This window comes from Calonectris borealis, chromosome 15 (assembly GCF_964195595.1).
Source record: "Calonectris borealis chromosome 15, bCalBor7.hap1.2, whole genome shotgun sequence".
In the NCBI taxonomy this organism is placed as follows: domain Eukaryota; kingdom Metazoa; phylum Chordata; class Aves; order Procellariiformes; family Procellariidae; genus Calonectris; species Calonectris borealis.
In genome coordinates, this window is record NC_134326.1 from 13416634 (window position 1) to 13433684 (window position 17051).

Below are 17051 nucleotides of genomic sequence, written 5' to 3' on the forward strand. Positions count from 1 at the left end.
CGTTGTTCAGGTGAGTTTATTCAAATACAACAACAGCAAAATAACAGGATTCCCAGAAGAAAATGACCCTCTATTCCACAAAACAGGGGAGGAAAAAAAAAGTTAGCAACATAAATTACAAATTTTGGCCAAAAAATTTTGAAGTTCATTACTCTCTGAGTTCAGCACAGATGCCCTCTCTATTAAAAGCCTTTGACATTCTTCAGAGAATTTGGTATTCTCTGGAGAATTCTTTACATTACTAACTATGCTCAGGGATCAAGTCACAGCCCACTAGCGTAAGTCACAGGGCCAGTTCCCATCCATTTTCCTCTCTGTGGGTGCTACCGTGCCTTACCATACCTTCTGGACAATCCCATTTTTATGAATGGAACTGGTTGCAGACCAAGATGTTACTGAAATTGATCTAAATTTTCAGTGCGTTATACAGCAGTTGTACCACAAACACAGACTACAGTTAAAAATTAACCAAATTAAACTTAAAACTGTCTCATCAAAGGAAAAATATCAAGCATTGCAGAATCATTCTTGACTTCACTTTCCAGGCCGTATAGTATTTTACTGCAGCAAGAATTACATTATGGTCACGAAACAGAATTATTTCATTTGCTAAAACTCCTAAAGTAATACCTACAAAATTATGGCAAATACCATCAAAATGCCTATTTTGGCATTAAAAGGATGTGCTTAAACACACCTCTCCTCAGGAAAGCACATTATCACATGCTTAGAGCTGAATTCCTGTGTGTTTTCCTGAGCCAGAGCCCAAACAATGCCCTGAAGAAGGAGGTGAAACTCCAGAGGCTTTTGACCTCCCCAGATCTGTTTGTGATCTCTCAAAATACAAACAGATCATCAGACTCTTCGAAACGACCTGTACAGCTCGCTCAAGCTACATGGGTTTTCCATTGAACACACTGACTGAAAAGACAGTGTGGAGGAAAATATTTATTTCCCATTCTATAATATTTCTCTGGATTATAATTAGTTTTAAAAATTACAATTCTCGCAACAACTTTACTTCTTCTTCCTCATCACTGTCAGTTACATTGACTAGGTGGATGCTGGAGGGAGTAGATGGGGTGGCTGACAAAACCTCCTCCAATGCTCCCACGTCCAGCTGTGGTAGGGGGCTTAAATACCGCTCCTCGTTGCAGCTGTTGTGACAGGACACTACTTCAAGGCTCTCACAGCTGCGGTGGTCCTCACGTATACTTTCTTCTGGGTATTCCTTGAAAGGATAGTCTCCATTCAGAGCTGAAAACATCACCTCCTGTCTTTGGTACCTGTCTTCATAAAAGCCAAGGTATTCAGGCACTGATCTGGAGAAATTCCCACAGCCAAACGGAGGTCGGCTGAATGGACATGTGCTGCAATGAAAAGGATTGAAAGTTGGCTTTCAGAAATGCAGATTGCCCGGACTTCCATTCAGCTAAGAAAAACAGAATGACACTAACGTTCTATGCTAGTCAGCTTATCCTGTTGAAATATTCAAACCACACATACTTTAAAACCATGCCTAATTTAAACACTAGGGCCATAACAAGAGTCATGCACAGATTCCATATCTGTGCACATGCACCTCTTCATGCTAGATACTCGCATGACGTTGCTCTGAAAACAAACACAAAACCCACTGTATTTATCAATAAAATAATATCATGGATAAACCAGCATCCGATAAGCCTGCAGTATATTAACCGACATACTCAGAATAGTAAAACAAAGCATCAAAAGTCAGTTTGTGTTATTTCTGTATGCCAAAGTTTGTGACAGAGCTGGGGTAAAACACTCTTGTTTATTCTTTGAGTGAACTCTTGCATCTGTTACATTGCTATTAAACAGGAGGACTGACAGAGAATCCTTATGCCCAATATGTGGTGGTCAAAGTTACTATTTAAAGAATGTACAGTGATTAATTTTTAAAAAGCAACCACATAGTAAATTGCAGAAAGTTACTATGTCAAATGTAACTGTATTCCTCTGGTGTCAGAAGTTTGAATTTACACTCTGATGCAGAATGACACAGGTATTGTAATTTACACAGTGTCACAGAAATTCCCTACATTGTTGAGAAAACAAAGTATTTGAAGAAGTAATAGAGCTCTACAGTGCAGACATTATAAAGACATTGATACCTTAAGGTTTCACAGAGACTATTCATCTCCCAAATCTAACATTTAAATTTTTAGTGCATAAATCTGCATACATTATATTTGCACTGTCAATGCTACTCAGAAATCATGCTGCTTGTATGCAAGAAATGAGTTTATAAGAATGTGAACTTATAAATCATTTTATTAGAAAGATCCTGGCATTAGCAATGCTGGCAGCCTTCAAAAGTCCATTAATGTGTGAACTCAGAACAGTCTTTTATGGTACAAGAACACTCCTCTCCCTCAGAGGCCTCACAAAACTGTCTAAGTTCAGAGACCAAGGGCTAAGCAAAGTTCATCTTTAGCAATGTTGGGAATATGTGCCCTGTGTTTCTTTAAAGGACTTAAAAAATAGAAATATCTTGTATTGCACTTATCAGCTCATTAAGTTCTTTTGAGTTTGATGGGTCATCATCAGCCCTAATTTATGACCAGGTAGTCTTATTGCCATAGGAACGTATTGGTTGTCGCTATTAATAGGAATGAGCAGTGTATAAACAGGCAGAATTTAAGATTAATAGTCATAATAATTTGTTATGTTTGATATTGCACAGTCATGAAAGAAAAATGATGCCTTACAACGAGTAAGCATCAGTAGGCCATCAGACTTCTTGCGTTTGAGCAGCACACCTGCTGCTGGGAGGGCACTGGTGCTTCCTGTGCATGCTTAGCTTAGGAAATACCCACGGGGTATTACATGTGTTAGCTTGTAAATTCTTTGGTTAAGTGATCTCTGATTGACTGCCCAGAGACTGCAAAGGAAAAACTAGGAATTACTACTTAAATAAGTATTCTGAAGACATTTCTCACCAGGCTGGATTTCAGAAATGTTGACAGCTATGACAGCTGCAATCATAGTAACCAGGAGACATCTCACACACCTACGTTAATTCTATCCGACCATTTTCAAAATATATTTACGCTATCTCTACCTAATGCTTTTCTGTAGACATCAACTGCACTTAGATGCATAAAGTAGAGAGAAGATAATTCTGTTTACTGGGGGCTTGGGAGTGCCAATTACTGCAATAGTACTATGGAGCCTTCAATAACTGGGCATATATTACGAGCAGCCTCAGGCCAGCAGGTCCCACCACACAGGAGCTATAGGAACATAAGTGCACCTTTCCCTCTGAATGCTCCATCTTCTTTCTGTAAGTCAAAAGACTCTCTGCCTTTTACCATTTGTTCTTACTGGTACTGAAATGAAGGGTTTAATTACCTTGAGGGGAAATAGTGAGGTCCAGGTGCAAAGTAAGGGTGGTGAAACGAAAACCGAGGAGGTATTCCAAACAGACTGGCTGGTTGACCAATGGGAGGAGACTCATAGAGATGTGAGTGAAGAAAGGGGGTAGCTTGGGGAAGAGATATACCTCTAGGAAAAATAGAAAGCCCTGGGTACTCCTTTGGGGGCTCACTATTAGAGACAGAAAATCTGCCATTAGTGGTGGTTAAGTTACTTGGGTTTCTGCTGAAGCTCTCAATGAAAACTGGTGTAGGTCTCTTCAGAGAGCAATTGAGCCCAGATGATACATCAAGAGCTTCTGTCTGAGCAGGTTCCGCAAAGTGCTGTGGTGAAATCACAGGGCGCAGGGGCAGGGTTGGAGCTGGAACAGCCACTGATGCGGTGCTTGCATTAGTAGTCTGGAAAAGAGTAATTGGACCAGCATGTTGAATGGAAGGAGCCGGCAGACGGATGGCAGAAGGAGACTCACCTTTAGGAAACAGAAGAGTTATTTATCAGACATGAATAGAGGAAGAGTTTTCATAAACAGCAGCGTCGCAAACCACAGCCAGAGCCAGAACCATTTCTCCCAAAACATCTTCTAGCATTACTTCCCTGCAACTCACAGTCATACAACATTTGCCCTATGTGTGTTCTGACAGATGGGTTTGGAGCCCACACATTCAAGCTTCCTTCTACAGAATCCCAAGAGTGAAAGAAAAAGGAATTGGCTAGTGAGTGTTGAGGCTGTAAGGCTGGTGAGGGCTGTGTCTTGTCCTGATAAGGCCACAGAATGGGGTTGGAGCGTGCATTTAGTGCCTGAAGCTCAGAAGACCTCCCAAGTCTACTAGCTGAGTTAGAGTGAACCAGATTCTTAACAAATCTGTGTGGTGCCAAAGCAGCAGTGAGGAGCAGAAGCAACAGTTAAAAAATCCTACTCTCCAATATGTTTTCTTAGTTGTTTCACCAGTGAATGTACCCACTAGCCAATTTCACCTTGAAACGTTTTGCAGAACATACACTTGAATGTACACTTTCAAATCACACATCATGTCAACAGGCCTGCTTTTATACCGAAAGATTTCAAAACACGTTGCATAAGTATTTTCAACCCCCACTACCTAATCTAAGAGTCTAAATTTCAAGTCAATGGGACTTAAATGCATCTAGATTTTTACAGTTTGTGTTTAAGAATCATTTCAACCACAATAGGATAGTAAACTCTGGAATGAAACATAGTAGCATCTGAGGACAACACAACGTTACAAAATATACTAGGGTGAGAAAACAAAGAATACTTTATTCAGTCAAATTTACAGAAGGATTTGAGAAAGGATCACATCACTAACTCAGAACTTCACCAGAACAAAGCTGAGTGTTCTCTTTTACATCTCCAAATATTACCACACAGCATAAACAGGCATTTCATTTTCTTGTCTCAATTTAAGCCCTTGTCAGTACGCTTAAAGAGAAAAATGCCATTGCCTGGACCTAAGCTATTTGTTGTTGAAATCCACTATCCATGCACTGGCAGAGCCAGAGCTCTTTCACTACAAAATATGCAGGTCAGCTATTATACTTGACTGTGGGCTCTCATACTATGCCCTATTTCACTGCCCATGTTGACTTCTTGTAAAAAGGAGGATCCTTCCAGGTCAGTTGCAACTTTTTAATGCATTCCTTCTGTAACTATATTTTTGTTTGTATGAAAGCTGAGCTATGTACACTCAAACTGTGGGCATGTGCAAGTTCATAACAACTAAATTTCTTTTTCAGCTTTAGTGACTGCTTTAATATTGCAGCACACACCTTACTAACACCCTACTAACTTCCTTTTTGATGACCTTGTTGACAATTCTGTCTGCTGTCTCTTGTAAGCAATCTAAGTTGCTGAGCATTTGCTCTAAGGCAATGGTGCCCTCCCTACCAAGGAACACTAACATCAGGATGGAGGTGCCATGGAGCAAGCTAATGAGCTTTTTCAGGCTTAGCAGGGCAGGGTTGAGCACTAGTGCAGTTAGAGCTGGTGAGATAAGACATACGTGAGGGGGAGACAGAACAAGAAAAAGAAACAGCTGTAGCTTAACAAGAAGCAAGGGTTGAGTAATAGAGATCCAAAAAGACCAAGAGGTAGCAGGAGGTAACCAGGAGCTACAAAGACAATAGGAGGGATCTGTGGGCAATGAAGAAGCCAGAAGAATTTAAGAGGCTGAGGAAACAATAGGTAGAGACTAGGAGGCAGAGGTGCAGTGCAGAGGAGGACTGATAGAAACAGTGTCAAGAAAGACTGAGAAATTGTTTTAACTATATCTACACTACCATCTGTGTAACTTTTACTACAATAGGTAAATTCTGAATTTTTAAAATCATTCACTACTGAAAACTCACAGACTGGATGTCCAATACTGTTCTTAACATTGGGGATGACGACAGAGTAAGCAGGTGACTGGAAGGAACAAATGCCAGCTGGGTTTGTAGCGATGATACTCTGAGAAGCGCTGGAAAACACAGCAGAGACAGGCAGCTTCCTTTTGCTTGGTCGTGGTTGATAAACCCAACCTGTCAGAGATGAAAAAAGATGCAGACATCCAATTTTTGGGATGGTCTCATTCTTTATGTAGAGCTATGATATCTGTAATTCTGAAGTATCTAAAAAAATGAGCCCAAAAACTGCTCCTACAGTCAATGGCAATACTCCATTTGTTTCAGTGAGCTAGCAAATAGGGCATTTTATCAGAAGTGGAAATAAAATGGACATATTTGGGCATTGTTTTTATGTTACTAAATAGTAACTGTTTGTGAGACAAAGAAATACCGAACAGTGGGGAGTGACGTGGCACAGCTGAGGAAACCATGTTAAGGAGAACATAACACTGTACCATGGCTTTCAGTGTGGAAGAAAACCATGACTGTATTCAAAATGTGGATCTTTCCTGATTGTTTCCTTAACCCCTTAAGTCTCACATATACCTGCAGGTTACAAGAGACAATGGAAAATACGACCCACTAGGAATCCTGTATAGATTTTGGAGGAGTACATTTGCCTTTGACTTACAACATTAACCAAACACTAGCAGATGTATAAATAATTATGAATTTACACTAAGCAGCTCGGTTTCTTACACAGGCTACCTCTTAATGCAACTTTAAAGAAGCCCTTTTTTTTTTTTTTGAAGGGTGCAAGGAGAGAGGGAGAGTGCTGCTTCTATCTTTTGCTTGTTTATGACAAATTAGTCAGATCTTGTCTACCAGGATTAGCCATAGTCATGAACTAGCAGGATTGTGACAACAGAGAGAGAAAGGATCACGACACCTGGTATCTCAACAGCTTTTAAAAAGTGTGTTCAAAGTACTTGTGCTCTGTTTTATTGAACTGCAGTGTTATGGAGAAATGAACTTCTTAAGGGTACAAATTCTTAACCCTTTTGACAAAAGGCTGAGAAACGACATCTTCCACACCGTTATTTGGGAATCCCAAGTCTATACATTGAAGAATCCCACAGAATACAATGCCGTTTGTTTTTCCTGTGGCATTTCCCTTTCCTGCTTTTAAGGAATGGGTGCATGTGTCACCACAGGCCACCTGCGCAGCTCTTTCTGGAGCATATAAAATGATGCAGCAGGCCATGTTCACAACAAACTCGCTGTCTGGCCATTAGACTACTAAAGCATTCAGAAGAGCTGCTGTAGCTGTGGTGATCTAAGACCATACGGAATTTTAGAGGCTATGAAGGATGAAACATCATTTTGGATGCTTTAAAAAATGAATATGCTTTCAGGCACTAGAAAGCTGACAGAAGGAATGCATGCTTGAAATTTTTGTAATTTTTTCTATTACTTGCTCTAACGAAAGAGATCCATTTTTCAAAAAATCTTGCACTTCTAAAGCATTCAGGTAAATAAGTACATATTTACCAGGAAACTCCTCTCTGTGCCTTTGTTTTATTTTCTGAGCTTCATCATAATAGGGCTGCTTCTGCTCTTCAGTCAGTTTGCTCCACTCCAATCCAAGCTGAACACTGATTTCTGCATTGTTGGCAGCTGGGTTAGCTTTTGCTAGGGCAGGACGATGAATCCTAGCCCACACCATAAATGCGTTCATTGGACGCTTTACGTGGCCACTTTTGTCTCTGCTAAATGGAGTATCTGGCATACCTATGCAACAAAACGAGGAAAGATGATCATCTTCCAGGCAATACATGCAATACAGGTTACATTCAACAGTATGTCAAGAGGATATTTAGCAACTGTCAAAAGAATCACTGGAGCTTTGGAACACATGAAACTCGATGCACATTTGGAGAGCAGTTCCTAGAAAAATAACTAAGGCTAAGGGAATATCTCGACTAACCTTCGCTAAACCACTGGATAAGGAATCATTTACCTAGCTTTTGCTACATAATATTTAAAAAAAAAATGAAACATATGGGACTGCTAACACAGTGGTTTGGATTTCATTTGGCTAGATTGTTTTCTTATGAATTTATAAACTAAACATTGTATATAGCATAGACCATATCATTGCAAATTTGTCATCACCACCAGAACTATATATCCAAAGCCCTAACGACGTAGGGACCAGATCTAACGATGGTATGGCAGTTTAGTTCTACACCTGTGCAGACCCTGGCTTCTCAGCTGAGGTTGTTGCTGTTATGGGTTTCTGGTTGGGTTTTTTTTTCCCCTCTCTCTCTTTCTCAGATTTACACTCATTTTGCTGGAGGAACCTGTGTTACCTGATGACTGTTACATGACACCCAGCTTTGGCTCTTTGTAAACACAGACTGCATTTAAATTGAGTTGTTGACACGATGAACTCCCAGACCCCTCACAACTGATCCCTGAGCAACCAACTTCCTCTCTGAAAAAGGCTTAGAAATGAACTCTTTCACATTATCAATAAAGGGCAAAAGTTTTCTAAAGACCTCACTTTAAGTCATTAATTTTGAAAGCCTAGATATCTTTCAAAAAAAGCTTCTAATGCAGATGTTTCAAAATCTTCCTCATTTAACATGTCCAGATTTTCTCAGAGGTGTTTGAATGCTTCATAGCTTTAAAAATCAAGCAGATTCCTGACCTTAAACTTGCAATCACAACCCAATGCAATTCTGAACAGTTATAAGGGGTTTAATGTAGTCAGGGAGCAAGTGGACAAAACTGCATTGATTTTAACAAACCACTAGAGAACTGTGTGCGCCCATACGGTTACATCTTACGCTGAAGAAGAGAGTTGTACAAACTCCAATCTATCCAAAGGGATGGTTCTCTAACACGACTTTTCCGCTTGTGTTCTCCTATCTGGTAACCTGTCACCTGGGTGCCACTTACTGAACCTTGCGAGCTCTCTTAACGTAATACCTGAATCGGAGGGCAGTACTGTGAGGGGAACATTTTTAGTTTCAATCTTTACTGAAGGCTCCAATAAAGACTGCATTTTAAGCGGCACTTGTTTCACTGGCACTTTAGTCACATGGATCAGCTCTGACGGCAGAGGGCCTTGGATCTGTATGCGGGTCCCTGGAGGTAAGGGGTGAAACACAACTGGGATCTTCAGATCTTCGGGGAGGATCCCAAACCCCTCACACAGCTGCGCCTTGCGGTCATCAGTGCTGGCATGAGCAGGCCCACACAGGGAGCCAGCGGGGGCATCGTCCTTTTCCATCTTCACCCTGCAGGCCTCAAAGGCCACGTCGGGCGGCTCCACTTTGACAGCGGCTCCTCTCCAGGGCTCCTTCCCATTCCCCCTCTTCTCCGGCACCTGCACCTCGTTCTGGCTTTCTCCGCTGCCCCTTTCATGGTCCCTTTCTCTTTTGATGGCGACGCGGGCCTCCTCTTTACCCCCCCACGGAGCTAAGGAGCACGCGAACTCGTCCCCTGCCCCTCTGCTGTCCCCGCGGCAGCCCGGGGAATCTCCCTCCGCCGGCTCGGGCTCCTCGACTTTGATGTGCAGCACCCTGAGAGGGCCCCTGGTCTCCCCCTGCGGGGGGGGCATCGAGGGACGGCGGGGGCCCGGGGGCGGCTCCGGGGGAGCCCCGGAGCGGAGCGGGCGCTCCCTCGCCCTCCGCTCCATCCCGCGGCGGCCGTTTGCCGCCTGCGGTCGTTGAGCCAACGCTCGCCGCGGCCTCGCGCCGCCGCCCCCCACCGATGGGCGCGCACCGATCCCTCCTCCCGCCCCCGCCACACAATGCGGTCGCCATGGAGACCGCTGGCGCAGGCCCCGCGCACCGGCCCCGGTTGTCCTCCCCTCGCCACGCTCCGCCCACCCGCCTCGGGGGGGGGGGGGGGGGGGGGGGGGGGGGGGGGGGGCGCTGAAACCATAGAGAGGTCCGCCTGGTCGCCCAGAAGGGCTCACAGCCGTACTCTCGGAGGGCGCCCGGTGTTTCCGCTTCCGCTCTGGCCATGCTGGGGTGCTGGCGGGCTGCATCAGCCGTCTCTGCGGGGAGCGGGCGCTGGGCGGGCTGTGTGCGCGGCCGCCGCCACCTCTACATGGCGAAAAGCAAGTTCGAGTATGTGCGGGACTTTGAGGCGGACGACACCTGTCTGCCCAACTGCTGGATAGTGGTCCGGCTGGACGGCCGCAACTTCCACAGGTGAAGGCCGGGCGGGCAGCCAATGGCCGGGGCGCTTATAGCGGTGTGGTCGCTATGGCGACGCCTCAGCGAGCGGGAGGATGAGGGCTGGGATACGGCGGGGCGCGGGCGGGAGTTTCCTCGGCCTAAAGGCGCTGGGGTGCGGGCTCCGAGTGCTGTGCTGGGAAGAGGGGCCCTGACTGGTGCCGTGCCGGTGGCCTTGGCTGTTCCCGGCCTGGTGCAGGTGCAAGGGTTACAAATCCTCCTTTCCCCCCGAATCCCCATGAACCCTTCACTCGGCCTCTCCAAGGCAGGGAGTTACTTACGGGTGTTTGTTTTCAAGGACCATGGGCAGCTTCAGAGCTGTGCCTTGGGCAGGGTGGTAGGGAGATGGTATACCCTCCCGCGGGGGGAGGGGCAGCAAGTGGTGTACAGCGATAGCTACTTGTGTTCGGAGTCGGTGTCTGTGTGGCATTCGCCTTTCTTTGGGATAAATAGAGCACAGTTCTCTCAAGTGGTAGGTGACGTGTTCTTGCTGGGGATTTGATCTCTGGTTTGGTCACGTGGGGTTCTGGTAAAGCCCTCGCGTTTTGACAGGTTTACTGATAATGTTGCCTTTGCTGGACCAAAAGACACCCTAGGAGAAGGTGAGTTTACAGAAAATAGTATTTGTCATCCTCTTATTCCAAGAAAAATAGAGAAAACGGTTGTTTTGAAGGACTGGTTAGGGTGAGATACTGATTGGAAGGAGAATGGGTTACCCAGAATGTATAAAAAGAGGTTTTTTGTTACCGCTTTTCATACCTGGAGAGAATTGACAGTATTGACAGGATACTGGAAATTAATATTCACAGAAAGCAAATATGAGGAAAGTGAGTGGGTTAGCATTTTTTAGAAGCTTTTTAAGGGATTCTTATTCAACCATTTTTGCTTTGAAGGTTTTCTGAGCAGCATGAGTTCAAAAAGCCAAATGATGACCGTGCTCTTCATCTGATGACCAAGTGTGCCCAGACAGTGATGCAAGAATTGGAGGATATTGCTATTGCTTATGGACAGAGTGATGAATATAGTTTTGTTTTCAAAAAGAAGAGTAGATGGTTTAAAAGAAGAGCAAGGTAACAGCTGCTTTGATACTGAAGTGAACTTGGTTTTAACATCTCTCTCTAAACATGTAATTCTCCTTTAGATTTGCCTTTATCTACACACAGAGGTTAGGAGTAGGGCTGTGTTTTAAACAAACATTAGAAACAAACATTGTTAGAACAAACGTTCTTTTAACAAAATGTTTCCTTTTCCAAACTTTTTCACTTGATTCTCAGTACTTCCTGTTCTTCAGAAGAATCTATGCCATAGCTGATATGTTAGGCCATTGTTTAAGAAATGCTGCTATCCACCAGAATTATCGCTACTGATACCAGAGATAATCACAGATATATAATCATATTGATGCGTGTGTTTCTTTTTTCCTTTTGCTTTGTGTTTGCAAGTAAGTTCATGACTCATGTGGTCTCCCAGTTTGCCTCAAGTTACGTTTTCTATTGGAAGGATTACTTTAAGGACCAGCAACTTCTGTACCCACCAGGATTTGATGGACGAATTGTGTTGTATCCCAGCAACCAAAATTTAAAGGACTACCTCAGCTGGAGACAAGCAGATTGTAAGCCTTTCTAGAAAACGGAGATTTGTGCAGTTGAGTTGTCTTCCTTGCTGAACAGAAATACCTTTATTGCCAGTGTATTTGTACATACAGGTATCAGTGAAAGAACAGCAGGTAGGATGGTTAGAATATTAGAATTGTTTTGCGCTTTGTATGGATGTAGAAATACTGGCTGAAATTCTGAGTCTTCCGCCTACAACTGTATTTGTTGCATGCTGGGAGTGAGTTCAGCCCAGGAAATATTAGAATTATTAAGAGAATTCATTTATTATTTTTTATGTTCTGGGTTTGTTTAGCCAAGGTAATCTTCTTTAATGAAGATTAATGAATGTTCAAATTCATACCATGTAGCAAAATTGTAGCAATCAAAAGTGCTGTTTATTCCGTGCTAGAAGAGACCATTGGATTTAATTTCTAGACTTTCGGTAGTACCTAGTCCCCGTTGCTCAAATATGTTACACATAAATACCCTTCACCCTCTGCTCTCCCTTTTCAGAATTTTATAATGAAATCTATCTTCTTGTCATTCTTACAATATGCAGTACCTTAAAAATGAATCAGAAAGATTGTATCTTCTCTAGCAACTGATATTATTTATTCCCCTTTATTCTTGGCTGTTTCTTGGATATGACTCTGGAAATAAAGTTGTTTTTTTCTGAGTAGTCATTCAGATTTGGTAAATACTCTTTCTTTCACTCTTTTCTCTTTTTCTGTAGGCCATATTAATAATCTTTATAATACAGTGTTTTGGATGCTTGTACAGCGAAGTGGTTTGACACCAGTGCAAGCACAGGATAGACTCCAGGTAAGAGTCTCTTGAGGTCTTTTGAATTTTTTTCTAGCTACAAAGAAAATCATAAAATTTGCTAAGCTGTGTCTTGCCTACCCAGCAGCCCTGGCTGGCTTGTCTGTTCTTACTGTAATAATTTTGCAGGTGTAGATTCAACAACTTACTGAATTGTACAGATGTTAATATGATTAACAAATAATTTATTTTTGGTCAAATATTAGCAGGATTTTGATTTCTTAATTGGCAAGTTCAGAAATCTTAAAAATGTCCAATAAACATCCAGTATCTATAAGCACAAAGTACAATGGCAGGATTCAGCTACTGTTGATTCCCAGTCCCTTCTGTAGTATTTTGTCTCATTGTGTAGACTTCAGCAGATTATTTCTGTTTTCTCCTGGAGTCTGTTGACTTTCTTCTATTCGTCTTGAAAATGTACTAAAAAATCTCTCTTTTAATATCCTCATTTGGCAGTTGGAAATAATTCCTCTGTTGGGAGAGGTAATTAAATCTTGTAATTTAAAGGTGAAAAACCTGTATAAATGTCAATCTTACTTCCAATATTCACCCATCTTCTACCGTAGAGATTCAGTTTGTTTGTTTGTTTTCTATAAGAGTACTTTTTCTTTTCATTTCCTCTCAGGGAACTTTGGCTGGAGATAAGAATGAAATCTTATTTTCTGAATTCAACATCAACTACAACAATGAACCTTTGATGTATAGAAAAGGAACTGTCTTAATATGGCAGAAGGTAAAAAACTGTATTACCACTTGCTTCATGCTCACGTTTTAAATAGCTACACTATGGCAGACAAGCTACACTGTAAGATCACCAGATGTATCCCAAATGTATGTCCATGGATACATATATTTTAAAACTAACCGTATTTGCCATATAATGATGTGTAAGATGACTAATTGTTTTGGAAGTGTTTTTGAAATATCTTTATCTATGAGCATAGTATAAAAACTAGTCTCTGAGTCTGGCTTAGGTACAAATTATGACTCGAGATAAAATCTGTATCAACAGATAACAATGTATATGTAGAATTTCACAAGACTAATGTATTTGCTAGATAAATCTCCCTTGTTAAATGAATCATACAGTTGGTTTCTTAGTGATACCAGCTTTGAAAATTGAAGAAGTATTCTGCTTCCTGAAAAATTACATTTTAATGACCGTTGTCCGTTTGATATGGTAATCATTGGGGCCTGTGCCAGGCCCTTCACAAGATTAGATCTTAAGTATTTCCACTGCAAAGGAGTTACGAACTTTTGTTCATTAAGGAAGCTCAGCTCATAATTGGCTTAGTCCTTTTCTTCTGTAAAGGAGCATAGTAAGGAGTGCAGCTGCTATGGGGAATTCCTGTTAACTTGGAAATTTTCATCATTCTCGGATTACATCATTGATGCAGAATTAATTTAAGAAATTCCTGTCCTGTGTTTTGCATGAGATGACACCCCAGAAAATCATAAATGTTTATGGCCTTAGTATCCTTCTGTAGTAGGAGATCTTAATTAGAAATATGTATGTTTCATGTGACAGGACCTGGTCAGTCTATGCTGAGAGTTCTCCATAACTTGTTCAGCCTTTCAACTCCTATATGTAAAAAACTGATAATCCTTTTTTTTTTTTAAATTCAATTTAATTTTGGCCAGTGACTTCTAAGCAGTTCCAAATGAAATAATAGAACAGATAGAGGTTCCCACCTGGAAATATATTCCACTTGTTCCTTACACATACTTTTTTTCTTGGTAATTGTAGACATTTGCAAAGTTTCCCATTTGTTTTATATAGCTCCAAATTAAGTATTGTACTTTACTCAAGAATACTTGCAATCGGTTATGTGAATTTGCAGGTAATTTCTTCAAGCCGTGTGATGATGGCATGCAGTTTCAACTGCTCATGTGTTAGTCTTTGAATTGAGAATAGACTCTCTTTCAAAAGATTCAGTGTTCAAATTCTGTAGTATGCTATAGGGTTGATAGTTGCTTTTATTGTAGCTTTGTTGTCCATTTGTGAATCCCCTCTGGAGTTTTATATGTCTGCTAATGTGTCAACTGTATTTTCAGATTAATGAAGTCATGACTAAGAAAATAAAACTGCCAAAGGAAATGGAAGAAAAGGAAGTTGAAGTGACCCGGACTAGGACTAAAGTTGTTCCCTTGCACTGTGACATTATTGGGGACCAGTTCTGGGAGGAATACCCTGAGATTCTGGCTGAGGATAGTTGATATCGCTGATGAGTATAACTGGTAGTTTACGTTTTGTTCTGCCTGGGTTGTTGGCAAGTGAGGAGTATGAATGGTGGCTGGCAGAGTTTAACCTGAAACCCTCTTCAACAATGACATTGGTTTTAGCACCGTTGTTGCCTGAAAAAAAGACACTAGTATGTTGTCTGACATACAAGGATACGCCCATATGGAAAACCTAAAATCATATTATATTTTGAATGTTAAGAACTCATCATAAATTAAGGCTGCTCCTTGTACGTGCATATTTGTAGAAAAAAGTGTATAGAAATTTCATGCATTTCTGCAGCATTTAAACCATGAGGTATTTTACTGAACTGCCAAACTATAAAAAAAGCTTGCATATTTTAGCAGTTAAAAGTAGAGGAGAGAATAATTATTTTGATTTTTGTTTGAACTGAGATGGACCAGAATACTTCAATTGGCATTTAGTATTAAATTTCAAGGCCAGTGTCAGATTAGTGACAAACTGTTCAACTGCCTAATGCCTCTGATTCTTATGGAAAGGAAATGAAGTAGCCCAGCAGTTTCCTATGACGGATTTTAAAAGCTCTTGTCAAATGTACAGGATTTTTATACTTTTTAAAAATTAAAAAAAAAAAAAAATTCCCTGCTGTGTTTATTACTTGATCTTTCTCATTCCTGGGACTTTTACTAATAATTGGTGAAAGTTCCAAACAGTGAAGTTAATAATAAAGATACTGTACAGACTTGAATTCTCTTAGGAGATGGGTAGACACTGTGCTCTCATCTTCCATAGCGTGGGAAGTCATCTATCTCCTACTGTGCAGTCGAGTGAAAGGTAGCAGCAATACAGGGGAACGTTCCTGGTGCCTGCAAAGAGGGTGCTAACAAGAACTTGCATTGCTGTTCTTTGATTTTCCTGGGGGTGACACAGATGTAGCAGTCCTGGCAATACATGTTAGTTAGAGGGAAGGGGGGAGTGTGTGTTGCCTGGTCTGTGCACAGTTTTGTTCTGGTATAATTATCAGTTAAGACCCTTTGTCAAAACAGTTAAATCATACAACCCCTCAGAGCAGAAATATTTCTGCTAATATACAGGGGCTTGTCCTGGTGTAACTGGAATTTGAGGGAAATAACCTATTTCAGTATAGAAATACAACTATAATGATATAATAGGTATTTATAAGAATATTACTGCTTTTAACCATACTGGTTTCAAAAACTGGTGCTAGAACAGTAATCTGCCAAGCTGTTCTAAGGCAGAGATAGATAGCAGTTGGGACTGGCCATAAAAATGGAAGGAGAGGATCAAATGCGATCTAAGACCTACTGAAGGAGGTCAGTACTAAGTTAGTTTCCCATGAATTCACGTAGCAGCCTATTCTGTTTCCCCTTTTCTTCCCGCAGGAAGAACTTACATATTTAAGGCAATGTGCATTTTGTTTTTTTTTTTTTTTTTTTAAATCACGAAACGGGTACTGATGTAAACTACTACTATGCAGTTTCTTCTGGAGATTAAGCAAGGAGTCTATGCGTTTATAATAGCACGGGGCTTCCCCTCTACTGCTGTGTGCTAATACTGAGCAGTTAAGTACATGCAATGAGAGAATGTGTATCATTTTTAGTTTGTTGAATGAGCTGTATAATTCCCAGGAAGAGGATGTGAGGGATTGTGAGGTGATGACTCTGAATGAATCATTGCACCAGTCATTTACTGCTAAGAACTTCTTATCTGTCTGTCTGGGTTTTTTTGGCTTGTAACACAAATGTAATTTACTTGACTTTGATATGCCATATGTTACTATCCGGTGCCTGACTTCAGACATTACTTATAAAGCAACTGATCCAGAGGTGGTAACATTTGGATTTTGTAAGTAAAGATGAAAAAAAAATTTTGGCAACCATGATTCATGCTTGGAAAGTATTATGTAGGTTTTTTATCATACATATTCTGACTACCTGATACATAAATAGCCATACTGTAGAATGTATGTACATTGTGTGTGTGTATAAAAAATGGGTCTGTATTAGGTCTCATCCTCAAAGTGTTTTCTAATTAACTCATCCTTACAATAATATAAGTAAACATACCTGTTTACATATGGATGCAAACTTTGGGACCAAGGTATGGATTGTTTGTACAGCCATGGCCTTTAATTTGTATTAATATAAATGCTAGAGAAAGAAATCCCTGTGGTATCCTCATGCATATATATGACTTCTTAGCTATAGGGGAAAATAACTCTTCCCAAGGTTCAAGAAGTAGACTGGCGTTAGTGGCACACACAGCTCGACCTGTGTCCTATGCCTGTGCTTACAGGTATTTCTACAGTTGCAGAAGTCTCGTACTGTGAGGCAGTGAAGAAAGAGGTGTTTCTTCTGAAGTTGGTCTGCAACCTCTGGCTGATGTGTTGCTGTAACAGGAAGCATTAAATGTACA

At 41.3% G+C, this 17051-nt stretch overlaps 2 protein-coding genes across 4 annotated transcripts; one reads left to right on the top strand and one right to left on the bottom strand.

Annotated features, from left to right (window-relative positions):
* SOX30 (SRY-box transcription factor 30) lies at positions 1 to 9515 on the bottom strand. The gene is made up of 5 exons (XM_075164288.1): positions 8740 to 9515; positions 7297 to 7536; positions 5770 to 5940; positions 3379 to 3871; positions 1 to 1370 (listed from the first exon to the last, which is right to left on the bottom strand). The coding sequence occupies exons 1-5, from the start codon at positions 9449 to 9451 to the stop codon at positions 998 to 1000; spliced, it is 1989 nt and encodes a 662-aa protein (XP_075020389.1). The 5' UTR covers positions 9452 to 9515; the 3' UTR covers positions 1 to 997.
* A 190-nt stretch (positions 9516 to 9705) lies between these two features.
* On the top strand, positions 9706 to 16787 carry THG1L (tRNA-histidine guanylyltransferase 1 like). 3 transcript variants are annotated; one of them, XM_075164291.1, is made up of 6 exons: positions 9706 to 9971; positions 10889 to 11065; positions 11438 to 11607; positions 12324 to 12412; positions 13038 to 13145; positions 14468 to 16787. In XM_075164291.1, exons 1-6 carry the CDS (start codon positions 9781 to 9783, stop codon positions 14627 to 14629), a joined length of 897 nt encoding a protein of 298 aa, XP_075020392.1. In that variant the 5' UTR covers positions 9706 to 9780; the 3' UTR covers positions 14630 to 16787. The 3 variants fall into 3 exon arrangements, with proteins under 3 accessions (XP_075020392.1, XP_075020393.1, XP_075020394.1); XM_075164292.1 differs by lacking the exon at positions 10889 to 11065; XM_075164293.1 differs by lacking the exon at positions 9706 to 9971 and having other exon boundaries at positions 10913 to 11065; positions 11442 to 11607.
* Positions 16788 to 17051: the final 264 nt, after the last annotated feature.

Coding starts and splice junctions, on each gene's coding strand:
- SOX30 (XM_075164288.1), bottom strand. CDS start 9,451: ATGGAGCGGAGGGCGAGGGAGCGCCCGCTCCGCTCCGGGGCTCCCCCG. Junction 7,537..8,739: donor AGTACTGCCCTCCGATTCAG/GTATTACGTTAA, acceptor TTTGTTGCATAG/GTATGCCAGATACTCCATTT. Junction 3,872..5,769: donor CAGTATTGGACATCCAGTCT/GTGAGTTTTCAG, acceptor TGTTTCCTAAAG/GTGAGTCTCCTTCTGCCATC.
- THG1L (XM_075164291.1), top strand. CDS start 9,781: ATGCTGGGGTGCTGGCGGGCTGCATCAGCCGTCTCTGCGGGGAGCGGG. Junction 9,972..10,888: donor GACGGCCGCAACTTCCACAG/GTGAAGGCCGGG, acceptor TTTGCTTTGAAG/GTTTTCTGAGCAGCATGAGT. Junction 12,413..13,037: donor AAGCACAGGATAGACTCCAG/GTAAGAGTCTCT, acceptor ATTTCCTCTCAG/GGAACTTTGGCTGGAGATAA.